This window comes from Balaenoptera acutorostrata, chromosome 11 (genome assembly GCF_949987535.1).
Source record: "Balaenoptera acutorostrata chromosome 11, mBalAcu1.1, whole genome shotgun sequence".
NCBI classification, from domain to species: domain Eukaryota; kingdom Metazoa; phylum Chordata; class Mammalia; order Artiodactyla; family Balaenopteridae; genus Balaenoptera; species Balaenoptera acutorostrata.
The window spans coordinates 48,427,495-48,440,595 of NC_080074.1; the positions used below are offsets into that span (position 1 = coordinate 48,427,495).

The window sequence follows — 13,101 nt, forward strand, 5'->3', positions numbered from 1 at the left end:
GCCTCTACCACAGAGAGAGCGTGCAAGCGGTACCTTTGGATGAGTCAGTCTCTGTCCTGAGGCTCAGCCTCCTCATCCACAGTCTCATCGCCAGTTCCCTGAGTCATCCCGTGCCCCACCCAACTTGTTTTGCCTTTCCCACAGTTTCCTTGAATCTTCTGGGACAGATGACCAGCTCTTGGAGCCGAAAAAGAGAAGGGGTGTCTTTCAGAAAGAGGAGTGCCTCTCCCGTAAGTAAAGCTGGCAGAAGAGCTGGCTCAGGTGGGTGGAGGTGGTAATTATTCACTTAGCAGTTCCTGGTGCATTTAAAATCAGCTTCTTTCTTTTTTTTTTTTAAATTAATTAATTAATTTGGTTTTGGCTGCGTTGGGTCTTCATTGCTGTGCGCGGGCTTTCTCTAGTTGCTGCGAGCAGGGGCTGCTCTTTGTTCCAGTGCGCAGGCTTCTCATTGCGGTAGCTTCTCTTGTTGCGGAGCACGGGCTCTAGGTGCGCGGGCTTCAGTAGTTGTGGCACACAGGCTCAGTAGTTGTGGCTCGCGGGCTCTAGGCGCACGGGCTTAGTTGCTCCACGGCATGTGGGATCTTCCCGGACCAGGGCTCAAACCCGTGTCCCCTGCATTGGCAGGTGGATTCTTTTTTTTTTTTTTTTAATTTATTTATTTATTTATTTATTTTTGGCTGTGTTGGGTCTTCGTTTCTGTGCGAGGGCTTTCTCCAGTTGCGGCGAGCGGGGGCCACTCTTCATCGCGGTGCGCAGGCCTCTCACTGTCACGGCCTCTCCCATTGCAGAGCACAGGCTCCAGACGTGCAGGCTCAGTAGTTGTGGCTCACGGGCTTAGTTGCTCCGTGGCATGTGGGATCTTCCCAGACCAGGGCTCGAACCCGTGTCCCCTGCATTGGCAGGCAGATTCTTAACCACTGCGCCACCAGGGAAGCCCGGCAGGCGGATTCTTAACCACTGCACCACCAGGGAAGCCCAAAAAATCAGCTTCTTTCTTAGAAAAAATTGATTCCTATGTAACTGCTACCTTTCTCCATTGCTCTGTTTAAACACACACATGCACACACACACACACACACACACACACACACAGAATACTTATCACCCTTTTAAATCCAGATAGGTCAGATATCTCTTCCTGCTTGAAGCCTCTCCTTTTCCTCCCTTTAATCCTCTTTCTCATTTACCTGAGAGGCAGGATGTATCACCCCTTCCCTGTACTCTCACAGCACAATGCCAATGTCACAGTTACAGCGCTTTTCATATTGTGTGATGGCTGTCTGGCTAGTCCACCAGACAGTGGATGCCTCAGAAAGGTCAGGAAGGATGCCAGGCTTCTGTTGTGCCTCCGCACTGTACTCAGAGTCTGGCAATAGAAAGTCCTCCACAGATGTTAAAGTGAGTGAGAGAGTGAGAGTGAAAATGAGCAAACTGTTACAGAGCTCAGGGGTTGAATATGTGGAAGATCATCTATACTGGAGTATTTCCTTAGAGGTAAATGGCCCTCCATGAAATGATTAAGAACCTTTTTCTTCTTAACATAATCTTGAGTAGCTTCTCTACGGTAGATAATTACAGAGACTGCTCCTAAGAGCCAAGAATACCTACACTAAAAGGAAATGTTTTTCCGTAATTGTATAGGATGAGAAGCTTGAGATCTTACAACTCACTTCAGGGGAAGACTACAGCAGTTTAATTACTGTCATAATTCATTCAACGTTTGGATATAGTATGAAACATTCATTAAAGACTTTACAATTAATCTGCAGTTAATTTAGATACTTACATAGTTGTGCTGTACAGAATAAAATGCAGAAGTATAAATATAAATGATGAATAATAAGCCATAATGGACTATTAGGGTCTGGAATCCTCTAACAGACAATAGACCATTTGACTTTCTAGGTTCTATTGGAAGTCATTTAGGGATGTTTTAGATGTGCTGGGAGAAGAAAATAATAACATTCTATTATTCCAAATAATAGCAAAAAGTATCACGATGAAAGAGTGAGAGGAATTCAAATCTGTTTCAGTATGTCATCTTGCCATACTCCTTGGTAAATGAGAGGCAATGTTTCTATTTACTCACCTTTCATTTAACAAATGTTGATTGAGCATCCGTTGTGTGCTACATGTTTTCCAGTTGAAGAAGATGGTGGAAGGAAATGTAAGTAACTTACTCTAAGTATGATGGTCTGAAGCTCATTAAAGGAAGTGAGAATTTCTAACTTCTTACTTACTCTTTCAAAATAATGTCTTCCCAGGGACCATCGTTAATGATTCTTGTACTTGTACACTTTCCACTTTACAAAGAGGTTTTACATAAATATCTCATGTAGGGTCCACAGTAATCCTTAGTGTAGGCAGGACTATTATGGATCCAATTTTGCAACTGGGGAAGTGAAATAAAGTATCCAAGATGACACCAATGGCGAGTTATCGAGCCAGGACCAGGACCAAGTTTCCTGGCTCTGAGTCTAGTTCTTTTCTCAGTTATTCTGCATTTAAACAGGAGGTCAGACTGGTGCAGCTAAAAATGGCTTGAGAATTCAACTCTGGCAAAGACATGTTATCAAGAGTCTTTCTAAAATGTGATCTTGTTTATATTTGTATGGGGCCATGAAGAAATTGAACGATTGAGATTGTGATCTTTGGCATCCATCCCTTCCTCCAATAATACATCCTAAGAATTGACAAAGACTTTCTCCATTCACAGAATCCAGCCAAGAAGAGAGGGAGCTGTATATGGAACACTGTTGGTAAACTGGAGGTTTCTAAAGCTGTGCTTCTGCAAGCTTTAAACAACCACTCATCACAAATGCACTAGATTTTAAATCCTTGGATGCTTCTTAAGAGCTCAACTGGCTCTTTAGAATCAGACACAAAAATCAGTCACATATGTCCTTGAAGAAATGAAAACCAAAACACTTTTAGCTTTGCCAAGTGAAGTTTTTCCTGAAGTGTTCCTCAGAGTGAGGCTGATATTTAGCATTCTTAAGTGAGCTGTTAAGCCCTGGTGCAATATAAATAGATGTAACTTAGTGGCTGGTGACAGGAGATTCCCCTCATGTCTGTCCCTCTGCCCTCTATTCTGTATTATGACTAAATGGACTCTAATAAATCCTATCAGCTCACAGGGCCTGGTAAGTATAAGTATCACTTACCAGAGACATTAACATGTTAGTGCCTTTTTGGTGGGTCATTATCTGTGTTGGTGGTCTTTTGCAAACTTCAAAGAGTTGTGAAGAAAGGAAAAAATTTCCAAAGGGTAAAGTGATGTAATGCTATTGACTGAATTGTCTCACTGTTGAATTCATATGCTTGTTACTGAAGCAAACTTGGGTCCATTCACCTGACATTGAAGCAAAGCCAATCTACTGACAACAGTTGTGGTGAAGGAAAGTACAGCATTTATTGCAGGGTTTTTCTGCAATCAAGGAGAATGGGCAGCTCATGCTCAAAGATCCAAACTCCCCAATGAATTTTAGAGAAGGGTGTTTAAAGACAGTGTGAGGGAGAGGGTTGCAGGGTGCTTGATCGGCTTGTGCGCAATTCTCTGATTGGTTGATGATGAGGTAACAGGGTGATGTTTCGGGAATCTCAACCATCAACCTTCTGGTTCCAACCAGTCTGGGGTTTACGTGCTGGTGGTCAGCATGCAATTAACTTCTTCCACCTGATGGGGGTTTTAGTATCTGCAAAGCAATTCAAGAATAGGGCTCAGGATATTATCAATAGCCCTTGAGGAGAAACTAAAGGTCCTTGACTTTGTTTTATGGCTAAACTATTATTTTTGTCTGCTTGACTGTTTTCCTTTGTTTCTGCATTTTCTCACTTCTCTGATTAAATTTGCTCTTTGGAACTCGGAGAAGGCCTAGGAGGCTAAAGCTTTTCTATAAACAAGAGGTGAGGGATAAGGGGGTGGTCTGACCCTGGAAAGGCCCCTTCAGGGTTCTGCTCGGTTTTATGTTGAAGTCTAGTCCCCAGTGTGATGGTATCTGGAGATCTGATTTGGGGAAGGTAATTAGGTTTAGACAAGGTCATGAAGATAGGGCCCTCATGATGGGATTAATGCCCTTGTAAAAAGAGAGACCAAAGAACTTGATTTCTCTATCTCTCTCTCTCTCTCTCCCTCCTTCCATATGCATGCATTAAGGACAGATCATGTGAGGACACAGTGAGAAGGCGGCTGTCTCAGCTCAAGAATACAGCCCTTATCAGACACTGAGCCTGCTGGCGGCTTGATCTTAGACTATCCAGTCTCCAGAAGAGTGAGAAATAAATTCCTGTTGTTTAAGCCACCCAATCTTCAATTTTGTATGACAACCCACTCTTAATAAGATATGTATATAGTGGAAGTGGATTAATTTAACACCAGAAAATCTGGCTCACCTCTTACCCTTGCTTAACCTATTTCTGCCTCAGTCTCCTTATCTGTAGAGTGGGGAACTGTGAGTAACTCCCCTCATTCCCAACATCACAAGGTTCTTGTAAGAATCCAGTAAGAGGAGGTTTGTAAACTGCCAACAGAATTGCTTTGTTGCTCTTCTCTTGAGGATCTTTAGTTTCATGATTCAAATAACATGTTGTTGGGAATCTGCCACTAAAGTTGAAATTGAAAAATTGTGTAGGAAAAATAAATAAAAATAAAAATGGAAGAAGAGGTAGGTTAAGAGCTCTACAAAATGTTTTTATCTTTAAATGCTGGAGGTCTGAACCCATACATGCTAATTGTTTTAAGTGAATTTTTATGGTGTGGTAGTTTAAAAAAAAAATCTGACAGAGCTTGAGTTCCTGTATTAGAACTCAAGAAAAATCGTTGTAATCTAACTTGTTATGTGTTATTGTATATTTTATAGTATTTATATTTTATATCATATAGTATTCTTTATGGTATCTGGAAGCTACTTAAATTAATGCACAGAATTGAACTCATGTTATCACAAATGACACCTGTGGCAGCATGTGATATTTCAGCCCAGCTGTTATGGACTTCATTTCTTACTTTTTTTAAATAATTTTTTTATTTTAGAACAAATTTAGATTTATTTTGAAAACTTATGAAGCTGGTACACAGAGTTCCCATAAGCCCCACACCTAGTTTCCCCCATTATTAACATCTTAACATTAGTATGGTATATCTGTCACAGAAAATGAACCAATATTGATACTGTACATTATTATTAAGTCCACACTTTATTCAAATTGCTTAGTTTGTATCTAATCTCCTTTTTTGGTTCCAGGGTGCCCTCTAGAACACCACATTTAGTTACCATGTCTTTTTAAGCTCCTCTTGGGAATTCCTTGGCGGTCCAGTGGTTAGGACTCTGCACTTTCACTGCTGTGGGCCCAGGTTCAATCCCTGGTCCGGGAACTAAGATCCCGCAAGCCATGCGGCATGGCCAAAATTTTTAAAAAACATAAAAAAGCTCCTCTTGGCTGTGGCCATTTCCCAGACTTCCTTTGTTTTTGGTAACCTCCAGAATTTTGAGTAGTGCTGGTCAGGTATTTTATAGAATGCCCCTCATCTGGGATTGGTCTGATGTTCTGCTCATGATTAGACTAGGGTTATGGGCTTTTGAGAGGAATACTCTTACAGACATTTTAATCCTGTGAATTTGGGAATACTCCAGTAGAAATTCAGAAGATTCTCTGGCACAAGGAAAAATTTTTTGGCCTGAAGCAGCCCTATCCACAGTGGACGTCTAACAACTGGAGAAGTGCTGTAAATACAAAAAGAAACTTACAGCAAAGTCTATTCTAGTCCTAACTGATTCCAAGAAGCCACAGATTGCCACAGGTCTGTTCACTATCTTAAATCCTTTCGTTCTGAAGTCTTTCAACACATCTCCTGTAGTAAGTTTTCTGTGGGGAAAAGACTTTCAGTTTTTTATGGATTAGTGGGAAAACAGTATTCATTTAACAGAAATCTCCTTATAGGCAACATTACTCAACTAGATATCTGAAACCCCCATATTATCCTGAACATATGTGAGTGAATAAGAACATGGGATTTATGTGCCGAAAAGAACTCCTGTAACTTGGCTACTGACCAGTATTTACCAGTAGAAGAGTCAAATTAATGGAGTCTCTCCTACACCAAGCCCCTGGGATGTTATTTAAAAAATGGAGTGGCAACTCCAGTATCTAGACTGAGGTCATGCTGGGACAGGCTGATACTACAATTCAGGAGAACCAAGTTTGAGTTTGAATCTAAGAAACTGGAGGAATCCTGAACTCCCAAGAATTAACTACCTTATTTAAGTTTCTACAAAGGCTGTGCTGTTGGGCTTCCCTGGTGGCGCAGTGGTTAAGAATCTGCCTGCCAATGCAGGGGACACGGGTTCGAGCCCTGGTCTGGGAAGATCCCACATGCCACGGAGCAACTAAGCCCGTGCGCCACAACTACTGAGCCTGTGCTCTAGAGCCCACGAGCCACAACCACTGAAGCCCACATGCCTAGAGCCCGTGCTGCGCAACAAGAGAAGCCACCGCAATGAGAAGCCCACACACTGCAATGAAGAGTAGCCCCCGCTCGCCGCCAACTAGAGAAAGCGGCACGCAGAAACAAAGACCCAACGTAGCCAAAAATAAATAATAAAATAAATAAATATTTATTTTTAAAAAAGGCTGTGCTGTTAGTAAAAGGGAAAACAATTTTCCAAATATAGAAAAAATATAAACGTTATGTAATACACATGCATATGCTCTATCTGCAGTTTGGTTTTTACAGTTGATGGAATGCCTCCGTGTGTGAGTGTTCAGTTACTCAGTCCCTTTATTTTATTTTTTTTTAAACATCTTTATTGAAGTATAATTGCTTTACAATGGTGTGTTAGTTTCTGCTTTATAACAAAGTGAATCAGTTATACATATACATATGTTCCCATATCTCTTCCCTCTTGCATCTCCCTCCCTTCCACCCTCCCTATCCCACCCCTCTAGATGGTCACAAAGCACCAAGCTGATCTCCCTGTGCTATGCGGCTGCTTCCCACTAGCTATTTTACATTTGGTAGTGTATATATGTCCATGCCACTCTCTCACCGTGTCACATCTCACCCCTGCCCCTCCCCATATCCTCAAGTTCATTCTCTAGTAGGTCTGTGTCTTTATTCCCGTCTTGCCACTAGGTTCTTCATGACCTTTTTTTTTTTTTTCCTTAGATTCCATATATATGTGTTAGCATACTGTATTTGTTTTTCTCTTTCTGACTTACTTCACTCTGTATGACAGACTCTAACTCCATCCACCTCACTACAAATACCTCCATTTCATTTCTTTTTATGGCTGAGTAATATTCCATTGTATATATGTGCCACATCTTCTTTATCCATTCATCTGATGATGGACACTTAGGTTGCTTCCATGTCCTGGCTATTGTAAATAGAGCTGCAATGAACATTTTGGTACATGACTCTTTTTGAACTATGGTTTTCTCAGGGTATATGCCCAGTAGTGGGATTGCTGGGTCGTATGGTAGTTCTATTTTTAGTTTTTTAAGGAACCTCCATACTGTTCTCCATAGTGGCTGTATCAATTTACATTCCCACCAACAGTGCAAGAGGGTTCCCTTTTCTCCACACCCTCTCCAGCATTTATTGTTTCTAGATTTTTTGATGATGGCCATTCTGACTGGTGTGAGATGATATCTCATTGTAGTTTTGATTTGCATTTCTCTAATGATTAATGATGTTGAGCATTCTTTCATGTGTCTGTTGGCAATCTGTATATCTTCTTTGGAGAAATGTCTATTTAGGTCTTCTGCCCATTTTTGGATTGGGTTGGGTTTTTTTTGTTATTGAGCTGCATGAGCTGCTTGTAAATCTTGGAGATTAATCCTTTGTCAGTTGCTTCATTTGCAAACTCAGTCCCTTTATTATCCCACTGTAATCTTTATAGCTATTCTGTTCTGTATAACAATAACAGCTTATATTTATTTAGAGCCTATCTGTGCTTTACGTATTTTATCTCATTTAATCCTATCTATCTATTGCAGATACTCACTGTCCTCTTCTATAAACGAGGAAATTGAGGCTCAGAGAACTTAAGTAACTCGCTCAAGGATACACAAAAGTCAGGATTCAGGACCAAGGCAAGGACTGTTTGGCTCCAAAGTAAGTCTCAGCTCCTACTGGGTTAAACTATCTTTGTGTCCCTAAGTTATTTTGAAATGCCTTTTGTGTCAGTAAGGAACGTGTCTTTTCTTAATAGCTCTTGTAATTTCCATCCACGTGGCACGTGTTTAATCACATTTGAAAATAAGGAAATGGGGACTTATTCCTACTGATTACCACTGTCATGGGCGAAAAAAATATCCAACTGCCTCATCCTACTTGACTCATAGGCTAAACACGGTTCTGGGACCCAATTCCACTGTATGGAGGAGTCTCACCCGCACAGCACCAAACCATCCTCAGACACTAGTGAGGTGTCCAGCAACTCAGCTCGGTTCTCGTACTGCCTCTTGGGGCACAGCTGCAGATTCCACCGGCCGAGGGCTCAGTCCTACAGGATAGTCCCCCCCCGCCCACTTCAGATGCCAGATGCAAGCCCAGGTTATCATGTGTGCTTCTGACCTACCAGCTATAGATTAGAGTTGCCCCCATCCCCTGCTTTGGGTTTGATTAATTTGCTAAAGTGGCTCACAGAACTCAGAGAATCATTTTACTTACTAGATTCTGTGTTTATTATAAAAGACTGTAACTCAGGAACAGCCAGATGGAAGAGGTGCACAGGGTTAGGGGCAGAGAAAGGGTGAAGAGCATTTGTGCCCTCGCCAAGGCTGCCAGTCTTCCCAAATCTCCACGTGTTCACCAACCCATAAGCTCTCCGAACTCTGGATTCATTACATAGGCGTGATTAATTAAATTATGCCACTGGTGTTTGAAATCAACCTCCAGCTCCTTGTCCCTCCCCAGAAATCCCGGGTGGGACTGGAAGTTCAAACCCTCTAATCATCACATGATTGGTAGTCCTGGCAACCAGCCCCCATCCATCTGTGCCATCCAAATGTCACCTCATTGACAAAACAAGACACCTTTATCTCCCTCAGCACTTAGGGAATTCCAAAGGTTTTAGGAGCTCTGTGCCAGGAACGGGGGACAAAATCAAATATACATTTCTTATTGTAAATTCCAGTATCACACATGCCAACAGTAAAATAAGCCATTCAGCAGCCCTGCTACCTGAAGCTAGAGCTAGAGTGGCTTGAATCACCATGTCCTAAAATATAGTGTATTAATGAAAATTTTAAGGTATAGGAAGGTCAACAGATCAGAAGATGATCACCATTGAAAAGGTAGTTTGTTGTTACAGTTCCCAAGAGGAGGGGACACGCCACACCTTGGGGGGCCACACTGGGAAGCGCCAGGGTCAGTCAGGAGGCAGAAGGAGAGGGAGCAGCCTTGGGCTAAAGCCTTTATTGTGGTTTCCTCGGAAGGAACAGGTGAGGCAGGGGAAACAGGCTTAGGACTGGCTAGTTTAGTTGAGTAATCGTAGCAGGCTCTGGGCTATAGGGGCTGTCCCTAGTTGTCTGGTACATGGCCCTGGAGTGATTAGGGCAGGTGGATAGTGGCCCCCAGTACGAGAACTTGATAAAGGAGGTGGTTGAGGTGTGAGCTCCAGATTGGCTGGTTTGTATTTGAAAATCGCTGGTGGGCAAGTTGTTTACTATCATCTCTAGGAACTGGCTAACCCTGGGAGGTGGAGTTCCATGAGGGTCAGCAAGACCCCAAGATGTCAAAACATCAGAATACAGAAAATAAAAGATATAGCTGATACACTCCAGCTAGAGGATTTCCGGCTCTTCTGAGTTGGGAAGGGCATACAAATCTACCCATAAACCAGGTAGAAATATCCAAAGCTAATTCAGCTATAAACAATGGAAATGGGTCTTAATGCCCTGTAAGAGAACCCCTTATATGTAGAGGAAGAACAACAAAACAAATCAATGACAACTGGAAGATCAAATGCAACTATCTGAGCCTAGACTGTCTGGGTTACCTTAAAGGACTTGTCACAAGCTAGTGCTTCCCAAGAGGATGCAGAAAGTTAGCATCCATCAAACCTTACAAAGTAGAACTGCAATTATTTTTCTTAAACCCAATTTATTAGCAAGCTACATTCTCTACGCTAGTATATGTAGTGTGCATGCGCGTGCACACACACATACATTCACATAGCAATAGTTTGCCTAAATGGGAGCTCAGCATCGGACACCACCCACCCCTCCCCCCAACAACACACATATGGTTATCACAAATTCTCAAGAGTCTGTGTTTAGTGTGTCCAAGTTGACATGGCTGAAATAAGCCTTTTTGTTTTTCTCACAAGCACTGAGATACATTAAGACAAAGTAAAGTTAAACCTACCCATTTTGACTTCCTTAGTAACAGAAGCAGTATTTTCAAATCCAACAGTGCTGTTTACTCCAGGAAACGTTTTCCTCATAGTCATGGCAAAATCAAACACCACATTATCTCAAGTTCCAGCAAACACTTTATTCTCCTCATTAATGTCTCAAAACTGTTGGAAGCCAAAGCCTGGAAAAAGCCCTTTGGCAATAAATGTGAATGTTTTACAAAGAGAAGAAAGAAGTTGCAAGAGGTTACAAGTTTCCGTTAACTGTATTTGAGTATTTTTCTTTGGTAAAGTCCCCAAACAAACTTGAATAAATTAGACACAGTGTCGATAGAAGTAAAAGAAGTAGTCTGTAAAGAATATCCCAGCAAAATAAGGATCCGTTGAACAGTCAGCTAAATCCTGTCAGAACAAGGGGGAAAAGAAAAGAGAGAATGATTAATGTAAGAATTAATTGTAGCTAAAGTTTATTTATTTATTTATCTATTTATTTATTTAATGGCCCATTTCTTTCTCACTGAAAAGAAAAAGAAAAAAAGAGAGCTTACCGGTGCAGCTACCCGGAAATGGTATGCGCTGTCAAAGAATGGGGCTGCAGGGAGCCTCCAAATGTGCTGATATCCCTAAATAATGAATGAAAGAGAGATCCATTTCATAACTATATTTTACACTCAAGTTGGAAAGAACATAGGCTGAAAAAGCATTCCTTTGACTGCTGTAGGAGAGGTATTTGTGACAACAGCTTTTGATGGTGTTGCTGGAAAAGTCTGCAGCTTCTGAAGGATGCACAGAAGATGCTGAACAAAGCCCTGTGATCAGAGTCAGCAAAGGGAAACATTCGCCTGTGGCTCATGGCCTCTCTCTCAGTGCGGAACAGAGGCTGTGCCACAACTGTAGGCACACTTCTAGAATGGGGACAGAATGCCGAGGAGCTGGAAAACGTTACCTGTGTCATCTCCTGGGAGACTTCTTGGTGGCTTTGCATGCCTTTGGCTTCCCTTTTACTACGGAAACACATATTTCCAAGGGTGAACTTGCACTGGAAGACTATCAATGGCTCTGTTGTGCTTCAAGAGACAAAGAAAAGAAAGGGCAAATGGAAAAGAAGTTACCAGCTCCCACTAGGCTACATCTTGATAAGAAGAGGGACTAATGGGAACATAACTTGGAAATCCATTCAAAGTTCCAAATAGGCATGTTATTACACAAAGCTCACAGATGCCAATATACTAGTTCACATCTCATTATAACAGAAACTCAATCTCAGATGACTACTGTTATGGACTGAATGTTTGTGTCCTCTCCAAAATTTGTATATTTAAATCTTAACCTCTAATGTGATGGTGTTAGGAGGCAGAGCCTTTAGAAAGTGACTAGGTCATGACGGTGGAGCCCTCATGAGTGGGAATAGTGCCCTTATAAAAAGGAGCCCAGGTCTCTCGCCCCTTCTGACATGTGAGGACATAGAGAGAAGACGGCTACCTATCAACCAGGAAGTGGACGCTCACCAGACACCGAATCTGTTAGTGCCTTGATCTTGGACTTCCCAATCTCCAGAACTGTGAGAAATGAATGTTTGTGGTTTAAGCCACCCAGTCTATGGGATTCTTGTTACAGTAGCCTGGAACTGACTAAAACTAAAACTGAGATAACATATGACAGTCTCTAAAACCTAATCTCATGACTTAAATCACCTCAACATCAGAACTTCTTATCTCCCTAGATCTTAAAATAATTTTTGGATGTATTCCTTCTCTTTTCACTGGCAGCTGAATTTGCTTCCATCTGAAGTTTCCAGGATTTCAGATTCTGCAGACTCCTGCTCTGGGTAGGTATTGTTTGAATCAGAGAGGCAAACAACACAGGTAGGGATGTGCAGGTGAGCCCCGTGAGGAATTATAAGCTCTTCAAGCTATCAGGGTGGAAGACCTGTCAGAAAGAATGGTTCTTCTCCGGAGGCTGGCCCAAGAATCATCATCAAGAGGGTGAGATCCATCTGTCTTTGGAAACAATATTTTTGCACAAGTGGGACAACCTACAATCTCGGTTGAGTATATGTGTTATTTTAAGATCACCCATGTTAGAAAAAAATGGTTCTTAATCTAAAAAGCCTGATTTAGTGGTTCAAGATGACCTTCTGCCACTTCAGGGGATATACCACTTCACTTATTTCCCTCCATCGAAGCTAGGAACGAATGAGGAAACGCTGTTCCAGGTTGCTCAGGGAGTGCTAGAGAATAGTACATTTAGCTTTTGCTCTGCCTGTAAATATGGTGGGTTCTGAGCCATGGAATTTTAGCTGCTTGAAACAGACCTTTCCAAGGCAAGCAGTTGGCTTGTGTCATTAGCTCATTGTAGAAGCAAAGTGGATGAGAGAAGGAGTATGAAGTCTGAGTGAAACAGAGGAAGAGATGGGGTGGGGAGGGGGGAGGGACTGATGGAGGAAGAGTAACAGAGCTGGGGAAGCAGAGGGAAAGTGGGGAGGACAGAGGAAAGGGAGAAGAGAGGAAATGTGGAAGGGACAAAGGAGAAACTAACATCAAGAGACACAAAATAAACACCATCTATCTTCATGGTGAGTATCTCACTGCGTAATTTCTGCAAAAGTCTTAAAGTACCATAATTATTTTAAATAGCTGATAAAATAGATTAAATTAGAGTTTTGTGATTTTGGGAGGAAAGGCAGTCATAATATGAAGTGCCTGCTATGTTCCAGGAAGGGGCAATGTTCTTAAATATC

General features: G+C 41.9%; 1 protein-coding gene and 1 long non-coding RNA gene across 2 annotated transcripts in view; one reads left to right on the top strand and one right to left on the bottom strand.

The window, feature by feature from the left end:
- Positions 1-4,174: 4,174 nt before the first annotated feature.
- LOC103012481 (uncharacterized) overlaps positions 4,175-13,101 on the top strand; it is a 52,480-nt gene continuing 43,553 nt past the window's right edge. The window contains exons 1-3 of the long non-coding RNA XR_009009701.1: positions 4,175-4,271; positions 7,999-8,116; positions 12,131-12,189. This is a non-coding gene — a long non-coding RNA (uncharacterized LOC103012481). The remainder of the gene's footprint in view (positions 4,272-7,998; positions 8,117-12,130; positions 12,190-13,101) is intronic.
- Positions 10,597-13,101, bottom strand: part of MYRFL (myelin regulatory factor like) — a 117,144-nt gene continuing 114,639 nt past the window's right edge. The window contains exons 23-25 of the mRNA XM_057556430.1: positions 11,308-11,428; positions 10,910-10,984; positions 10,597-10,763 (exon numbers count right to left, since the gene is read on the bottom strand). Of these exons, the coding sequence (XP_057412413.1) occupies positions 10,677-10,763; positions 10,910-10,984; positions 11,308-11,428 (283 nt within the window). The 3' untranslated portion in view covers positions 10,597-10,676. The remainder of the gene's footprint in view (positions 10,764-10,909; positions 10,985-11,307; positions 11,429-13,101) is intronic.